Here is an 18,749-nt window from a genome sequence, read left to right as displayed (position 1 = left end):
AACACATAGAAGAGCGCGGGTCAGGTAAGGCACTGGATTAGATCTTTGGGATCTGCCCTGAATATGTACATGTACTTTGGTCGTTGTTGGAAAAAGACAGATTGAGGCTTTGTTTGGTTAGAAAATGAATGGGACTCTAAGGGCAGAATGAGGGATGGAAAAACGACAAATAGAAGAGTGCGGGTCAGTATAGTTGTGGCTTAGAGCTTGGAGACCTGCCCTGACTGAGTACATGCATTTTGGTGGCTGTCGGGCAAAAGAGGTATTGGGTGGTAACTGTAAACACTGGACTTCCTCCAGGACAGCTTTGGAAATGGTTAAGCTGACATAATGGTGCACATAATCATTCTGTATTGTTTATCTGTATTTATACTAATGGTAGCATGTTTTTTAATCAAACATTTACTGCCTCCATAAATAGTTTTATGAAAGATATTCTTAAGATTTTCACGGTACTAGCATACATTACTGTAAATAAAAGACACAATAATAAAACAAAATTGTTCTTAAACTAGTCCTCAAAATATGTCATCCACTCGCAGTGATTTACCATCATGAATGTCAGTTCTTTCTTAAGTTGGTTAATATTTACTGTTCACTTTTTTTATTAAGTCAGGTAGTATTACGCCACAAAACACTGAGATCTAAATGTCTGTTTCTGGTTCAACTAGCAGGCTCTTTTGTATTTTCTAGAAGAAAAGGAGACTTGCAGTGGTCAACTACATGAGCCAACTGCAAGAGTAGCAGTAGACTCTTGAAGTCGTAAAATGAAGGCAGGGACTATGCCCAGCACTGAATTACACTTCAGTCTAAACCTCCATTAAAAGAAAACTTCAATGCAGAGTTGGGCTTGTCCCCTGACCAGGAAACAAACCCTTAATAGTTCCAAGAACAATGCAAACAAGTACAAAAAGATTATTCATTAATGTCAGTCTACCACAGTGGACACACCATCATCATCATCATCATTGCTTACATTATATATACTATGACTATATCAGTACACATGAGCATAACAGCAGACCTGTGTGATGTACAGGGTCCTTTGTTATCAATAATTTGTAGGTAGTTTGATCAGAGGAGGATGGGTCCCCCCTAGTGAGCTTTGGATCCTCCCAGGTTTTCTTTCTCAGCTCTGAGGGAGTTTTTCCTTGCCACTGGCGCCCCTGGCTTGCTCACCTGGGAGTTTTACATTTGGGACAACATCAGTTGTAAAAAGCGCAAATACAAATAAATTTGATTTGGTCTATATGCTATATGCTATACTCCACTTCTGCTCTCTGAACACCTTCCTCATCATCAAGATCATCATCTATATTAAAGGATTCACTCTTTTCTTCTGCAAAAACTCACCCTTGAAGTCGTCCGATGAGTGAGGACTGCGTTTCCAGCTCCTATGAGGCACACATATCCCATAAATGTTTGTTCTGAAATGACAATTTTTAAAAACACATGATAGTTTCTTGCTTTTAAATGACGACCAATGTGCTCAAAGTACTCATTTTCTGTGGAAATAACACTAAACATAAAATATGGACATTTGAATTATGCCAGCACTGTGCCAGTGTTGTTGTCTATAATGCTTTAGGAGCTCGGTTTTATTTGCTGTTTTAAATTAGCAAGTTTTACAATGCCAATGCATTCTGAAATGTTTGTGTAATCACATCACGTTTTAATCAAACTAGCTAGCTAAATCGTGAAGTTGACTGTTTTGCAAGCCGTGCAACATAAAACATATAGCTAGCTACCTAGGAGATTACTTAAGGCTGAATGAAATTGGCAATTATACATTTATTCACAATAAATTTCATCCACCAACAATCTATAACAAATTTCACAAGAGCATGGTTTAAGAGGATAAAGTTTTAAGGATTTTCTGTAGTTTTAATTAACATTATCACCCGTATCATCCAATGTGTAAATGTGCACAACTAGCTAATAAGGGTTGCCAACCCCTCCTTATTGGAAACTGAAAGATGTGTTCAGTATTGTGGTGGTTGGATAGTGTAGTGGGTAACACCTTTGCCTTCTACGCTGTAGACTGGGGTTCAATCCCTGACCAGGGCAAGCACCCTACACTATACCAATAAGGGTCCTTGGGCAAGACTCCTAACACCACCTTGGCCTACCTGTGTAAAATGATCAGATTGTACGTCACTCTGGATAAGAGCGTCATATGCCATAAATGTAAATGTATTGAACTGATACTGGACAAGTGAAGTCTGTCTAAAGGATTATTAAGGCTAAGATGTGGTGATACTTTTATTTTACACACTCAACATGTATTAAAACATATGTATAAGTTAAAGACGGCACAATATGACTTTTTCTTTACCAGTACTGAACCCTTAAGTATCAGCCGAAATCACCAGCAATAGCAACTGATGCTTGTGTGGGTGGTGATGTCTTAACATACAAATACGATCTCATCACTTGCCAGTAACGTTGTGGACGGACATCTCAAAAGACCTGATTTGAGCAACAAATCTAAACATAGGCAACTCTTATTGAAGTGGAGAACGTATGAAGGTGTGAAGTCAGAGCCTCTTTGATCTTCTTTCAGTTGGTATGTGATTGGCTCCTGGGCGCCTCACAGTTGTAAAAGTATTGCACTGAATCGTTTTGAATCACTATACTAATGATGTGCATATGTGGGGTAGGACCGCTTGATGGGCGGGACAAACTGGCCTCAGTCCTTCAACAGAGCTCCTAAAACATCTGTTTGTTCCTGAAGCCATTATTTCAAACCACAAATTCAGCACCAGTGTCTTAATTGTATGAGCTTTTTTCTGTTTCAGTTGAAGTGGTTTAACTACACCCAAATGCAGTATAGATTACACTAACAAACCTTTTAGGTCCTGCTTATAGAGAAATCAATACTCCATTATCTATATGTGACTGGGGGACATTTATCTGGTCAGTACAACATAAACTTTTCTAGTTCTTCTGTAAATTCAGCCCAAATTCTTTACACATCACACTCCCCTGCACCATAACAAAGACAGTACAGAAAACAAGAAACATTCCTTTGTTCCTATCATGTTTACTTTCTCCCCCCATTTAGTTTTTAAGAGTTCCATCTAGTGGATTCAAAGGGAAGAAACGTTGTAGAAGGTGCTGAACAAACAGAAGCTGAGTGAGAAAATGGACAGCAGTTAAGTAAAGCCTCTCAAACAGAGCCGTCTTTTTTACACTGAAGCAGCGAAGGGTCTGAGCAGTGTGCCACTGTACGTGCTGTAGTGTTTACAGGAAAGGTGAGCCGGTCGGGAAGAGGCGGAGTTTTCAGATGATGGCTGTGCAATGAGCTTCCAGGGAACTGCACAGCAAGTATATTACAGAGAAACACACACATTACACCATTCATTTCTTCAGATGAGACGTACAATCAGATGTGTTCGTTTCTGTTATTCCCTTGTCTTATGAAAACACTGGTCCTCAGTTTAACAGTGAATGTTCCTCGTTTAGTTTCTCCAGTGTTATAACATCTACATGGGTAAGTTTTTTTTATGCTTCTACAAGCCTAAAAGAGAGGGAGACCTACTGTAGACAGGAAATGGACAAAAATGCTTCCTTAGCCAGTGACTTTTCATATGTGCTACAAATTCTACACTTAAGTTTGCTCACTGTGAATCAAAGAACTTTTTTCACTTTCCTTTACAGGGAAATTAAGCACAGACTTTTTGACTAGAATGCATATCACAATTCTTCTTTTGCAACTCTTCATTCCTTTTTCCCTCCCAGAATCTTATGGTAAGTTCTCTGCCATTGTTATGGGTCGTTTTCATTTGCGTCAATAAGAATAATATCACTCTGATAAAGTCACAGATTGAAATACAGGTGAAATGAAGCTTTCAGTCAAGGTGCTTTCTTGTAATCTGTTGAGTGAAGGATCAAACTTAACCTCAGTACAGATCAGTAAAATGACATGTTACTATTAACTGAAAGATCACATGAGCTTTTACATGACCAGTGTTAACAACTGTTTCAGAGCCCACAGAGAGTGATCTGAAATGCTTCAACGATTATGATGCAGTGATGAAGTGTCACATGATTTCGGACAAACTCCACTGTCCTGCATACAAACTCAGTGTATTTCACGAAATAAACAGAACGTGAGTTCTTCATGTCAGTAATGACTTAGACAAACTCAGTTAACGTTTCCTTACAGTGTATTAGTTCTGTGTGTAACATTGTCTTTTCCTACTTTCCAGATATTCCTGTAGTTTTGAGCATTTCCCTCCCAAAACCTGTGAATGTAAATTCCAAGTGCCAGGCTTTGTCCTCACAGAGACCTTTTCAGCTACTCTGTATAGAGGAGAGAAGTTTGTGTTCACTAAAACCATCAAGACTGGTGAAAGCAGTAAGTCAGAACTGGTGGAACACTTTTTTACACTGATCTTACTTTGTCTTTGTCAGTCAGCACTAAACCTGTCAGCTTTATCACATATTCATCAGATATAACAGCTCACTTTTGCCCTTTTTATTAATGTGTTCTATTAATAGAATAAATGCTTATTTGTGATTTTGAAAGTGCTTATGATCTAAATTCTATCAAGGAATAAACTCATTTTAAAGCATTCACAAACCTTACATTAGGTTAGTCTTATTTTAAAATGATACTGTTATGTTTCAATCATTAATATTTAGAAAGTCATTTTTTTCAATATGTTATGCTGAAATTTTATACTGCTTGGTTATTGGTCACACCACTGGCTTTTGAGGTTGATCAATTTATTGTAGACCAGAAAGTTACCAAAATAAGAGAAACAGAGCCTATCAAACAAATGCTTGATGTGCTAAGAGGTTTTACTGCAGTTCTAAGTTTTGTTTTTGGAAAAGTGTTATTTCACTGAAGTGGCAAGGCTTTTATTGCATGTGTCTTTTTGTAAAAGCCTGTTGAAATCTGTAATCAGTATCTTTAGATTCTGTGTGTTTGTGGAAATGGACATAATAACAGAAACATCCAATGTTATATTTCTGAAGAGAACCTAATAAGGAGTAAAGCCGTCTTTAGCCTTAAAACTGTTTCAGTTTCATCCCTTTTTGGAATGATGTCATACAAGTGGAGGGGGTTTCTTCAGTGTGCCCATTATTCCAGAAGAGTGTAAGGAGACTACTTTATATTTTGTACTCTAGAACATCTTAAAACACTTAAATGACGTTCAGATTTGGTGACTCAGGGCAGGTAGGCATTTATCCTGACTTTATTCTCGTGTTCATGAAAGCACTCTTGAATTAGCGGCGTGTATGGAGATTGCTCAACTAATGGCAAAGTGAGTGCTGGTTCAATTCTGTGGTTATTTCTAAAGCCACCCTGCTGTTTTTGTCTTTCCTGTTTTTGTGATTACTGCACTGTCCATTTGTTGCTTCATGTTGCTTAATCATCTCACTCTTTTATTGCACACATTACTTTCTTATAATGCACTATGCACTGGCTTCTTTTTTCAGTGGTCATGTTCCTATTATTTCAGGCTAATAACGCTGAATGAAATGTCACTGTACACATTTGCTACAAGCTTTATAATTTCTAGAAAATCACGGAATATATATTTTTGAATGTCATGAAAATTAATGTTTCTTTGTCTGTTCATTTGTCCAAGTAGTGAAAGTCATGGATAACATGTAATGACATAATTATTGTGTTACTTAAGAGCATATTGTTTAGGCAATGCTGGGTACTTGCTCTAAAATACCTGCATTTTATTTATTTGACTGCATCTATAACCTTACACAAAGACATATTTCTCAGTAGTGTTTGTCCAGGTAGATGTAGTGGCATCTGTACACTGTATGTAGCTTGTTTTTTTGGAGTTTAATGGAGTTGCTACATTTCTAAAGTTATTTAATTTTTAATCATGTAAATCAATGTTTTCTTCACCTCTTGTACCAGTATCTTCAAACTGTAGTCCTTTTTATACAACTATTAGTTCCAGCCAGGCTAGCTGATTGGTTGAGAAGCGTTCTGACGTCACGTTTTTTTCACAAACGCTGTATTACTCCACTGAGACACCATTGCTAAGCAACGGCTTTGACAGCCATAGGAGACGCTAAAGCCATTTGAATGTTTTCACTTCTTATTTTGTGCACAAACAGAGAACGGACACTTTTAAGATCACATTTGACCCACAGCCAATTTGATCAGACCCTGAAGATGAGACTGCACTAAATTCAGAAAATTTCACTACCACTGAGCAAGATTTTCAGTCGGCAGCTGTGACAAAAGAACACCGAAACAACCTGGAACTACCCAGAAATGAACTGAATACCATTCAACAAACAAAATGGGCTGTAAAATGCCAGACTGGCTGAAACAAAGCAATATTAATATTGACTTAGCAAACATTGAAAAACTGAGCTGTGATGAGTTACGGGGAGAAACCCCCTCCACTTGTATGACATCATTCCAAAAAGGGATGAAACTGAAACAGTTTTAAGGCTAAAGACGGCTTTACTCCTTATTAGGTTCTCTTCAGAAATATAACATTGGATGTTTCTGTTATTATGTCCATTTCCACAAACACACAGAATGTGGTAAGGTAGGGCCTACCCCATCACCAATGAACAACATCCCTTAGATCATAAAATACATGTGTGTGTATATGATTATATGAAGGCACTTACCTGTGTCTGCCTGTGAAGGGGAAACAGCAAAAGGGGGATAACAGGGAGACCTACTTACCTTACCCTTATCAGGAGGATCCATCTATGGGGAGAAATAAAATAATTAAGATGTTATAAGCTAATGGCCAAAGCAATATACTTACCAGTAACAGACTGTATAACCTAGGCTGACTGTATATAGCGCTACTGTTTGTTTTAAATGTAAATCACACTGTTCTGACCACATGGTGGAGAATATGTTGTATGGGTCCGGCGGTTGTATGGGTCCGTCCGATTTGGTCAGACTCTGAAGATGAGACTACATTGCTTAGGTGTTCTTCTGTCACAGCTGCCGACTGAAAAGCTGCTCAGGACTTCTTTTATTTAACTGCGATAACACACTCCCTCTCGTTCTCTATTGTTTAAGTACCACCATAGGGTGCATGTAAAATGACTTTTCCTCCTTTGAGATGTTTAAAAACTTGTATATAAAAGTGTTTATTGTGATTTCTATAGTTGACATGATGTACAATAATCACTGTTCCCTTCTTGTTCATGTGCCATTTCCACTATTGTGTCCAGCCTCTGTGCTTTTCAGAGTTTTATATATATGTAATCAAGAGTTGTAACGGTGCATAATGCATGTACATAACTAACTATGTATTTCTTAATGCAGTCAAACCCAAACCACCAACCATCGTATCAGTCAATCTGACTGAAAATGGAAATTTCCTTATTACCTGGGACACCAACTACAATGAACCATTTTCTAGTAGTCTGAGTACGAAGCTCACCTACGGCATTAAAGGAAGCAAGGTCAATGTAAGTGAACACCATTTTACAAAAGTACAATAAACTAACCATCTGCGGCACCAACTATACATCACCTGCTGAAAAAAAAGTTTCTGAAAGTCTGAGTATGGAGCTCATCTTCAATGTCAATGGAGTTAGATACAACCTAAGTGAGCTGATTATGCGTGAATAATCATACATCTCGTCACAAACTTTATATTGTTGTAATGTTTAAAAATAAACACAGAAAATGATTCTTTTCACCTTTGTTCATACAGATGTCGAAAAATTCGCTTCAAGGATCTCACTATGAGATTCTGAGCAGACTAACTCTTCAGCCTAACTCTGATTATGTTGTGAGAGTGAGGACAGAATTCAACAACAATTCAATATTTAGCGACTATAGTCAACCATACGAGTTCAGAACACGTAAGTTTCAATAAACATTCCAGTAAACCACGCACTGAGGAATGACTGTGTATTTAACTGGGTTACATGTTTCTGTGCCCCCAGCCGTATCTATAGAGACTGTTCTCAAGATATTAATTCCCATGTTATGCGTCATACTGATCTTATTTATATCCACCACTTTCTGCTGTTACAACAAGTAAGACCACTTTCAATATTTTTGAAATATTTTGAAATATTTTTTTCTTTCAATAACTTTGAATATTCTTGTGTGTGCCCACCCACACTCACATTTATGTTATGATACAGTGCTTTGTTTGGAGAGATACTCATGCCTATTTGCTCATATGTTCTGATGCCAAGCTAATTTGATGGATTCAGATCGATTTGTCTGGACCTGTAAATGACAGTTAAATGACGGCTGTTTTCACCGCTTTTTTACAGAATGAAGAGAGAGTTGTGGGATACATATCCAACTCCAAAAATCACTTCAAGTTTTAAAAATCAGGTAAAAACCTTGTAGCAGAAATACATTCTTTTATGTTTGATTATGGTAATGGTATATTCCTGGAGTGGAGTTTATTATCATAATCTGCCTTGCTTTTGCTTTACTGTTTATCAGATTGACATCTTGCTTCCCTTTGAAAATGAGTTCTCTCCCATCCATGTTGAACATTCCTCACTGGAACTGATTGGGAACAAGACTTGGTAAGGTTTTCTTATATAGACTTGAAATCTATTAATGGAGAATGACTTAGTTTGTAATCTCAACTCTGCTCTGAAACTCCTTTGTTCTTCCTCCAAAAGCTCAACTTCTCAAGCAGATGTCAGCAGAGAACATCATAATCACCAGAGTATCAGGAGCAGTGCTGATTCAGCTTCAGGGGGTCATGCTCAAGTGCACTCTGGCAGTGTTGGTCAGGACAAAGTCACTGTAAATGCCACAGTAAATAAGATGGAAACATCAATGTCCTACAGTGCACTTGAAAATCAATCAAGAGCCACTGTCCCAGTCAACTCCACCTCTGGAACTGGACAGGATTCAGGGAATAGCTCAGGATTGTTGTCCTTCAGCAACAAGTGCTATTTTGATGCAGGCTTCTCTTCGTTGACCCAGCCCTCCGACTCTTCTGAGAAAGAGAATTTACTCCCTGCTTCAATGAACCTTGCTCCTATCTCAGTGTCCTACAAAGTTCATAACAGTCTGCGATCAGACAGAGCCAAGATTGAAATCCTAAGGGAATGTGGGAATAACATTGACTCATCCCTCAGTAACAGATGCTTTTTGGAATCACATTCAGACAGTTCCTCCTTTCTGCACCAGTCTATTAGGAATGACAATTCATTCCCAGCTTTATCTGAAAACCTGGATCCAGCGATACAGACGGACTTGGACTATCATCCGTGTTCATTGCCTCTAGATGCTAACTCAACTCAGTCCGCACCCTCCAGAACCGAGATTGTTGTGGTTCATGGATATCAGAGTGTTAATGAGGTCTTGGACCACGGAAACAAACCAGAAGCAGATGCATCTGTGAACCAAGAATTTGTCAGCTTTCACAATGACGTTAATCCGATCAGAGAAAAGCCTATTTGCTGCAATAAACCACAGGATGTTGCTGTACCTGCCTGTGAAAGCATGGTTATCCCTGTTGATGATGGATATCAATCTCTTCCAAGCTTGGACCAAAACACATGGAGCTCTGACCGCAGCACTGAACTAGAGCAGAACATCGCTCAGGCTGTGGCTCAGCCGGCCCACCACAACATGAGCTGTGTCAGTCAGCAGGAACATGCACCGACATTCGAAAGTCTTTGTGGTCCTGTTTTGAATATTTCTCCAGGCATTCAAATCGACTGTTCTTATCAAAAAGTGTGATGCCACAGCTCAAAATTAAACAGTAAGCATGTTTTCATTGGTTAGCCATAAATCCGAGTTTGTACAGTTTGTACATTTTGTTTTTTGGAACTGATATGAGTCTGGAAGAAAAAGAATGTTGTTTTACATTTGTGTGCAATAATAAAAATAATGATAATACAGTCATTGTTTGTTTTAATAATCTTTGTTCTCATTCAGTTTAGCTTTAAATTAATATTTTATGTTTATCATAAAAGAAATAACAAATTTGAAGAAAAAATATGTATTCCAATAATTCTGATGTCGGTTCATGAAAATGAAAAAAAAAATCCCTTATCTCACACATAGCTGATCAGCCAAGATATGGTTGGTGTCTGAAGTCTGTTTCTTTAGATTTGCCCTGGAACAATGAGTCTAATGTAAATAAAGCTAATGGAATTCTGTGAAGCCTCCTGTTTTTACATTAACCTCATAGCTGTTAGGGAAAGGGGAAAATTGTGTGAAATTCATTGAATATCTTGTAGGTAGGTAGGTAGGTAGGTAGGTAGGTACGTAGGTAGATAGATAGATAGATAGATAGATAGATAGATAGATAGATAGATAGATAGATAGATAGATAGATAGATAGATAGATAGATAGATAAACGTAACAGTCCATTGCTGCATGGGGTTTCATCGGTTCTGAATTCCCACATCTAACAGGAAAGACTGAACATTAGCAGGGCACTGTTGAAAGTCATTTCTTTCTCATTATCAAACTACTTAATGAAAAGTTTTCTGTCCCTTTTAGTGGCTTTTGAACCCCAAATTGTATTCCACACATAAAAGTAAAACTCTACACAAAAGCCTGAAGAACTCAAGCATCATTTATGCTGGGTACACTGGCACTATATTCTTGCCAGTGTTTGAAATGCACAATTTTTACTAAAATTGTTAATTGTTTTTTAGAGTTGACAAGATAGATACAAGCATTGAAGTGACAAATGGTAAGCAGCATTGCTTCATGTTACTTAACATCCCTTTCTTGTAACATCTAGGTTATGTAATATCTGAGACCTTTTCTGGTCGGAACCAGGGGCAGTCTTTACAGTCAGGCAGCTGCCTAGGATCTGCAGATTAGATATACTGAACTTGTGAAAGGACTTATTCTGAAATGTATATCCATTTTAAAAATAACTGTAGGAGTTATTTCCAGTCAGTATATATATACTTTATACCCTTTGCAGCTATAACAGCTTCAACTCTTCTGGGAAGGCTTTCCACAAGGGTTAGGAGTGTGTTTATGGGAATTTTTGACTTTTCTTCCAGCAGTGCAATTTGTGAGATCAGACACTGATGTTGGACGAGAAGACCGGGATGCAGTCTCCACTCTAATTCAGGTCAGGATTCTGTGCAGGCCAGTCAAGTTCTTCCACAGCAGACTCACTCATGCATGTCTTTATGGACCTTGCGTTGTGTACTGGTGCACAGTAATGATGGAACAGGAAGGGGCCATCCCTAAACTGTTCCCCCAAAGTTGGGAGTATAAAATTGTCCAAAATCTCTTGGTCTGCTGAAGCATTAAGAGTTCCTTTCATTGGAACTAAGGGGCCGAGCCCAACTCCTGAAAAACAACCCCACACGATAATCGCCCCTCCACCAAACTTTACACTTGGCACAATGCAGTCAAACAATTACTGTTCTGGCTACCGCCAAGCCCAGACTTGTCCATCGGATTGCCAGATGGAGAAGCATGATTCATCACTCCAGAGAACACAGCTCCACTGCTATAGAGTCCAGTGGCGGCGCTTTACACCACTGCATTCCACGCTTTGCATTGCGCTTGGTGATGTAAGGCTTGGATGCAGCTGCTCGGCCATGGAAACCCATTCCATGAAGCTCTCTGCGCTGTTCTTGAGTTAATCTGAAGGCCACATGAAGTTTGGAGGTCTGTAGTGAGAGACCCCGCTCTGTCATTTTACATGGCCTACCACTTTGTGGCCGAGTTGCTGTCGTTCCCAATTGCTTTCACTTTGTTAGAATACCACTGACAGTTGACTGTGGAATATTTAGTAGTGAGGAAATGTTGTGTTGGAAACATTCCTCGGACATTTTGGTTGGTTATTTGAGTTACTCTTGAGTTACTCTTCTATCATCTGCACTTCAGCAAGTTGTCTTGACCACCTCTACATGCCTAAATGCATTGAGTTGTGGCCATGTGATTGGCTGATTAGCTATTTGTGTTAACAAGCAATTGAACAAGCAATTGAAGTGGCTGGAGGGTGTACATATATATATATTTGGAGGAAAGAAAATAAATTTAAAAAATGTCAATACACTATCGGACATAGTGTTGAACAGGCTCAGCAGACAGACACAGACGTAAATAATGCTAGAGTTCATGCCAGTATTGACAAGTACAGTGTTATAATTTCACTTAACAAAATTACTTCAGTAAAAAATGTCTAGGAATGAGTTAAATCATTTTCAGTCTTCCAGCAATCTTGAAATGAGAAATATTATTTGAGAAGTCAGATTATCACCAGATTATTGCTTTTGCAGTGTAGAAAGTTGTGTCACTAATTAAAATATGTGCATTCAGGGGGCCCCGTTGCCGTCTTTTGCCTAGTGTCATAGAATCCCATCCTTTTAATGCACAGGCACTTCTGACAAGCTTTCAGAGATTTGCAGTATGCAGCACTGCTGTGTGGGGTTCTGTAAACCTGATAACTAACATTTCAAGAGTTTAAAAGGATGGAGATGAATTTAAATCACTTCTTAAACTGAAGACAAGAGGGTCTAAACTTAACAGTGACTGCATTTAAACCTGTCAGAAATCACATGGAACACGTACATCTGCTCCAAGACAAGTGCCTAAGATGATGGCAAACAAGATAGTTAGCATGTTCGGATATATAACAAAGTCATTCTTTGGTAATGTTAACACAGAGAGTCAGGCAGAATACTTCAAAAACATAGTGATAGCTGAATATTTAATACACTGTCCTAAATGTATTTATTAACATGTTCTATTAAAATACATGAAAAAGTAACATATTTGGAGTAGAGCATATATTAATACGATACAAACTGTACTGTGTCATTTTTATTACATTTAATTGTATTTATCTCAGTAACACTGAAATAAACACCTGATCTCATTGATTTATCAGTCTACTCAGGCTTTAGCAGAGCTCAGTAACACTGAGATTAATAACTGATCATCACATTGATTTATCAGTCTACTCAGGCTTTAGCAGAGCTCAGTAACACTGAGATTAATAACTGATCATCACATTGATTTATTAGTCTACTCAGGCTTTAGCAGAGCTCAGTAACACTGAGATTAATAACTGATCATCACATTGATTTATTAGTCTACTCAGGCTTTAGCAGAGCTCAGTAACACTGAGATTAATAACTGATCATCACATTGATTTATCAGTCTACTCAGGCTTTAGCAGAGCTCAGTAACACTGAGATTAATAAATGATCATCACATTGATTTATCAGTCTACTCAGGCTTTAGCAGAGCTCAGTAACACAGATTAATAACTGATCACATTGATTTATCAGTCTACTCAGGCTTTAGCAGAGCTCAGTAACACTGAGATTAATAACTGATCACATTGATTTATCAGTCTACTCAGGCTTTAGCAGAGCTCAGTAACACTGAGATTAATAACTGATCATCACATTGATTTATTAGTCTACTCAGGCTTTAGCAGAGCTCAGTAACACTGAGATTAATAACTGATCATCACATTGATTTATCAGTCTACTCAGGCTTTAGCAGAGCTCAGTAACACTGAGATTAATAAATGATCATCACATTGATTTATCAGTCTACTCAGGCTTTAGCAGAGCTCAGTAACACTGAGATTAATAACTGATCACATTGATTTATCAGTCTACTCAGGCTTTAGCAGAGCTCAGTAACACTGAGATTAATAACTGATCACATTGATTTATCAGTCTACTCAGGCTTTAGCAGAGCTCAGTAACACTGAGATTAATAAATGATCATCACATTGATTTATCAGTCTACTCAGGCTTTAGCAGAGCTCAGTAACACTGAGATTAATAACTGATCACATTGATTTATCAGTCTACTCAGGCTTTAGCAGAGCTCAGTAATGCTGAGATTAATAACTGATCACATTGATTTATCAGTCTACTCAGGCTTTAGCAGAGCTCAGTAACACTGAGATTAATAACTGATCATCACATTGATTTATTATATGCTATTATACTTGTATCCCGTTACATCCCAACCTTGTTAACACATCTTCAAAATCACAGAACATCTTGCTATCATCTGTTATACTTAAAATGCATATAATCCTACATTTACTTAGAAATTAGTAAAAATTCCTTCATTTCCACACAATCAACATTTTGACTATACTCAGAATGGCCAGTGACATTTGTACACAGGGAGAAACCGAACTCCCTGTGTGATGGGGCGATTTTCTTAGCATGCTATTCTTAGCATCATGCCCCCCCCTCTCCCCCGCCAACAACACTATGATGAATTGACTGGCAACTTCACCAAAATCCCCCTTGCAAACCAGAAATCTTTGTCCGGTGTGGCAGTAACGTTAAGTTAGCTTTGGCAGTGTTTTTCTTTTCTTAAAACTTTATTTTACTGGAAGTGACCATTTACAGTGCCCTCCACAAATATTGGCACCCCTGGTAAACATGCCTAAACAGTCAGCTAAGTCTTCCCCATTTACTTGTGTGATTACCTTTAAATAAAGAGAGAAGACCATCAAGGACAGTGTCACACCCCCTCTTGTATTCAGTATCTGAATGGATATTTCCCAAATTGTTGTCAGAGCATTAATAAAAAACAGTGATTTCACTTACAGGTAACCTTTTCATTGTTCCAAAGCAAAGACTGCTGAGGTTAAACTTTGTTAATAATTAATAAACAACTTAACAAAGCTTGTCTGTGAAGGCCTGATAACTGGAAGGGTATTCGTTTCTCCAAAAGAAGTCAAACATCATTTTATCTTAAAGTGCAGCGACTTATTCAGCCACTTCTACAGAAGAAAACGCATAAGCAGCCCCCCCTGCTTAATTCAACAGGCCTCAACCTTGGCTGGATAAATCTCTGTCCAACCAAATATTAAATCTCTTCTGTATACTGTTAACAGTGGGGATTTAATTCAATTCATATTTTTAACACCTTTGAAAATGATAGCCTGCACTGTGAGAAGGTGGTGTGTTAGTTAAGTGATACTTTTTTAATCCCACAAACGGGGAAATTCCACCTCCGCATTTAACCCATCCATGAAGTGAAACACCACATACACACTATTGAACACACACACTAGGGGGCAGTGAGCACACTTGCCCGGAGCGGTGGGCAGCCCTATCCACGGCGCCCGGAGAGCAGCTGGGGTTTGGTTGCTGTTTCAAAGACACCTCAGTCATGGACTCTCAGCCCTGGGGATCGAGGGCCAGATCCCTAACCTCCAGCCCACGACTGCCCCAACCGAATAACAGAATAGTGTAGATGTGCTCATTTTCATGTGGAATTACTTCAATGAACAGGTGTGTTAGCCGGCACGTTGCACTGTGTGTTTTGACTGCTTAACAATCTCATAATCTGGAGGATCAAGTTTCACTCAGGGGAACAATGTACGTAACAATACTGCTAGTAAATGTTCTGCTTTTTGTGCATCTTTGCACATGAATGAGAAGTGAGATCAACTGTTGTTTTGTTTTCCACTTCCTTGCCCCAAAGGTTTTATTATGTCTATGCAAGAATGCAGTCATGGCAGACTGTGGGGAATTCCATAACTTTCTAAAAAAGAAGTCAGCCTCGCCACTGTTATGCTTCATGGAGCGATCCTGTACTAAATTGTTAGAAAAAAATCAGTCCAGCCCTCTATAGTCATGTAATGTCGCCTGTCTGAGTCGCTAAGAGTTAACAAGAAGTAAGTGAACATGTTTTACACAGTAAAACCATCCAGTTCCCTCTTGGCAAACTAAAGACATGCTGAGGCAAGTTCTAGTGTCTGTTTGTGCTTTGCTCACTCTAGATCTGCAGTAAAACTGACATTCACTCACTCTAGTAGTTCAGATTTATCAACATAAGACTGTATCTGACCCATGGATTATATCTGACTGACAACTATTTCCCTGTTTGAATGTAAAGTACTTTGAAAACAACACAACCTATATGAAGCTTTCATCACAGTTAGGTGTGTGTTCACTCAAGATTCTTATTCAATCACTGTTAATAATTCACATTAATAAAAACATATTCCTCAGTCAAAGGATGTCTAAGAATGTCGTCCAAAGTACATTCACATTGGTGTCACTGTAAATACGTAATGCTATTAAAACTGATTCTGTTCAAAAGAATTAATAGTAACAGCAAAAGCTGTAATTGCAATGAAGAATGTCCTTGGCTACCTAAGTCTATTGCACTAAACTTCATCCTCTGAAAAGCCACGGGAGGCTACCTGAAATACTTATTCACTCTATAATAAGAGTAAAAGCGTTTGAAGCATTAAGCATTTGAGAGTACGGTAGGCTATTACTAACGAAAGCAGGAAAACCTAACCTCTCCGTGTTCTGATTAGAGGTAGAATTTTCCCTCCAGTAATCTGATTGGAGAACTGAATGTTCCCTCCTGTAATCTGACTGGCTAGTTAATTTCTTCCATCTGCATTCTGATGAAGGGAATTTTCTACTCCTTAATGTGTTTGGCCTGTTATCGCTTCCTGCAATCTGTTTGACTTCCTTGAATCATCAGTCTTGCGGTTCCATTGTCTGATTAATTTTTTCCTCCTGCAATCTGATCGGCTAATTGAATAGAGAAGCCCGTCTTACCAGATCATCAGAAGTCCGTTTTCGTTACTGTAGTTCATATTGTACAGGCTACAGTAGTGTACAATCATTCAGCCATACATTTCAGTGACGAACTCAGGACAAATAATGGTTCTAAGATTTTTTTTTTAATTATTATTATTACAGTAGCAGGAATTCTACCACTGTACTGTTGATTTGTCTGTTTCACTTAAGTTCATAATTAGCTTTGGTTAGGGATTCAACTTGCTGTACCACCTAATATATCATCAGTCCACACAAATATACCATCTTCAAGAAGCTTACACATCGGGTAAATGACTTACTTCCTTCAGCAGGGCTTTTTGAAACTCGCTGACAGCTCTGCAGCTCGTCACCACAAGCACCTAGAAATAGTTTATTGCGCTGTATTTACTTGTTCTATTGCCAGGAAACAAAGGCTTACTCAGTATTTAACCTTTGACATAGTAGCCTTTTCAAACTATTTCAATTTCCCTGGTTTAACTACACCCAAAGGCAGCATGGATTAAGGTAATAGCTAATCTTTTAGGAGCTGCTTACAGAGAAATCAATACTCCATTATTTATGTGTAACTGTGGGATATTGATCTGGCTAATAGAACATAAATGTTTCCAGTTCTCTCAATGGTTGCGTTCAAGCACACAATTTTAGTCTTTCTTCATAGTAACTGTTTTGGTGAGTCACGCGAACAAAGAAACGGCCAAACGAAGTTCTCAGAACAACTCTGAAATCTCAATTTCTCAAAACTTTTTTACTGCAACATTTCCTCTTTCAGTCTCTAAGAAGGTTTGAGTTCAATGGTTTGAGTTTGCCATCTCTGCCATCTGCTGGACATGCTGGGCAGAGACGGACACAACCAGAAAAACGGCCCTCCTGATGGACTAGTAGGTACTGGGGACCATTTCCATTCTGATAGTCATATGTAAAATTTGGGTACCACTGTTTTCTTTTTTATGCAAGTGAAAAAAAAAAAAGTTAACCCATCCTCTACAGAGAGCACACTTCTGCACATCTTAATGCACAAGTACTGTTTATTGGCTGACCAGTGCAAAGTGTTATGAATTTGTTAAAATTTGCCAAAAAAGTCCCATTTTTAAATGGGCTCTCTGTAGATTGTTGACCTATTTTCACTTAAAAATTCAGTCAAACGTCATTTTACTGTAGACTTTTGAACCTTTGCATATGACTACAAATGTGTTATCTTTCTTAAACTTCACATTTTTTGGAATGATGCCATAAAAGAACCACTTTTGGTTCCCTAAAGAACCTTTTAATTCATGGTTCTGTAGAAAGTTTAAAAAAACTCCACGACATAAAAGGTTCCACACCAATTCTTATTCGAACGACCACTGATAGCATACAAACGGACTGGTAATAGTGTGTCTGAGCTACAGTGAACAGGACATGGTCAGCTTTTCTCTTATCTGAGAATCATCATTCTCTGCATTGCAATGCAAAACCATGACAACCTGCTTTGCAAAGACGATTATTTATTGGACATCAGACCCGAAATGCACAAAATGCAAGACAGTACATCATATAAGCACGGTAAAACAAACATGGCTATTAAAAAGTATATACTTCACTTTATTGAAATAGCATGATATATAAAAGACTAAACTATTAATGATTGTCCGCTGACAAGATCAAAAGATTACATTGCTGGAATACAAAAAAAGAGAATTGCAGGTACATTATTGAATATAATCAACTACATTCACAATATGACACGAATTACTGTTTATTCTTGCATAGTTGTTACGTGATTTGGCAATTTAGACCTTAATTATTACTAAAACAGGCTTTTTACACTGATACTGGAATTGGATTATGGCACCATGTAAACTGCAACACCCTATCTTACTTAATGCTGCTTGACTACCAGTAGTTAGCTTCCTATAGATTACAGACAAAACAGAGTTGATTTAAACAATATTAATTACCATTCATAACAAATGCTTAAACACTGAACATTAAGGCACTACATACGGCACATATAACACAGCAAACTGGCGAGTCTTCCTCCATGTTGCTCACCAGTCAAGACTTTTAAACCAGTAAAAAGACCCTCATATGCATTTGACTTTGGCAAATAACTTCAGTCTGTTTAGTGTGTCACTTACTTGCATGTTATATTTCTGAAGAGACCAATTATGGGTACAAAAACTATAGTCAATTATATTCATCATTAAAAAATTCATTAAAAAGGTACATCGGCAGTGCATTTTATAACAAACATTACAACAGCCAAAGGACCTCATTGTATGTG

General features: G+C 38.1%; 1 protein-coding gene across 1 annotated transcript; it reads left to right on the top strand.

Annotated features, from left to right (window-relative positions):
• Positions 1 to 3,250: 3,250 nt before the first annotated feature.
• LOC108433150 lies at positions 3,251 to 9,844 on the top strand. The gene is made up of 10 exons (XM_017707530.2): positions 3,251 to 3,493; positions 3,661 to 3,750; positions 3,989 to 4,112; positions 4,212 to 4,360; positions 7,277 to 7,422; positions 7,671 to 7,821; positions 7,906 to 7,999; positions 8,245 to 8,308; positions 8,423 to 8,508; positions 8,608 to 9,844. Exons 1-10 carry the CDS (start codon positions 3,490 to 3,492, stop codon positions 9,677 to 9,679), a joined length of 1,980 nt encoding a protein of 659 aa, XP_017563019.1. The 5' UTR covers positions 3,251 to 3,489; the 3' UTR covers positions 9,680 to 9,844.
• The last annotated feature ends 8,905 nt before the right edge of the window (positions 9,845 to 18,749 follow it).

The sequence above is a fragment of the Pygocentrus nattereri genome, chromosome 27 (assembly GCF_015220715.1).
Source record: "Pygocentrus nattereri isolate fPygNat1 chromosome 27, fPygNat1.pri, whole genome shotgun sequence".
NCBI lineage: Eukaryota > Metazoa > Chordata > Actinopteri > Characiformes > Serrasalmidae > Pygocentrus > Pygocentrus nattereri.
The sequence above is the reverse complement of the archived record's forward strand: the minus strand, read 5'-3'. Positions and strand labels throughout refer to the sequence as shown.

Bases quoted from the DNA above. Each gene is read 5' to 3' on its own strand.
- LOC108433150 (XM_017707530.2), top strand. The intron at 7,423-7,670 runs GTAAGTGAACAC...TTGTTCATACAG, and splicing joins TTAAAGGAAGCAAGGTCAAT to ATGTCGAAAAATTCGCTTCA. The intron at 7,822-7,905 runs GTAAGTTTCAAT...CTGTGCCCCCAG, and splicing joins ACCATACGAGTTCAGAACAC to CCGTATCTATAGAGACTGTT.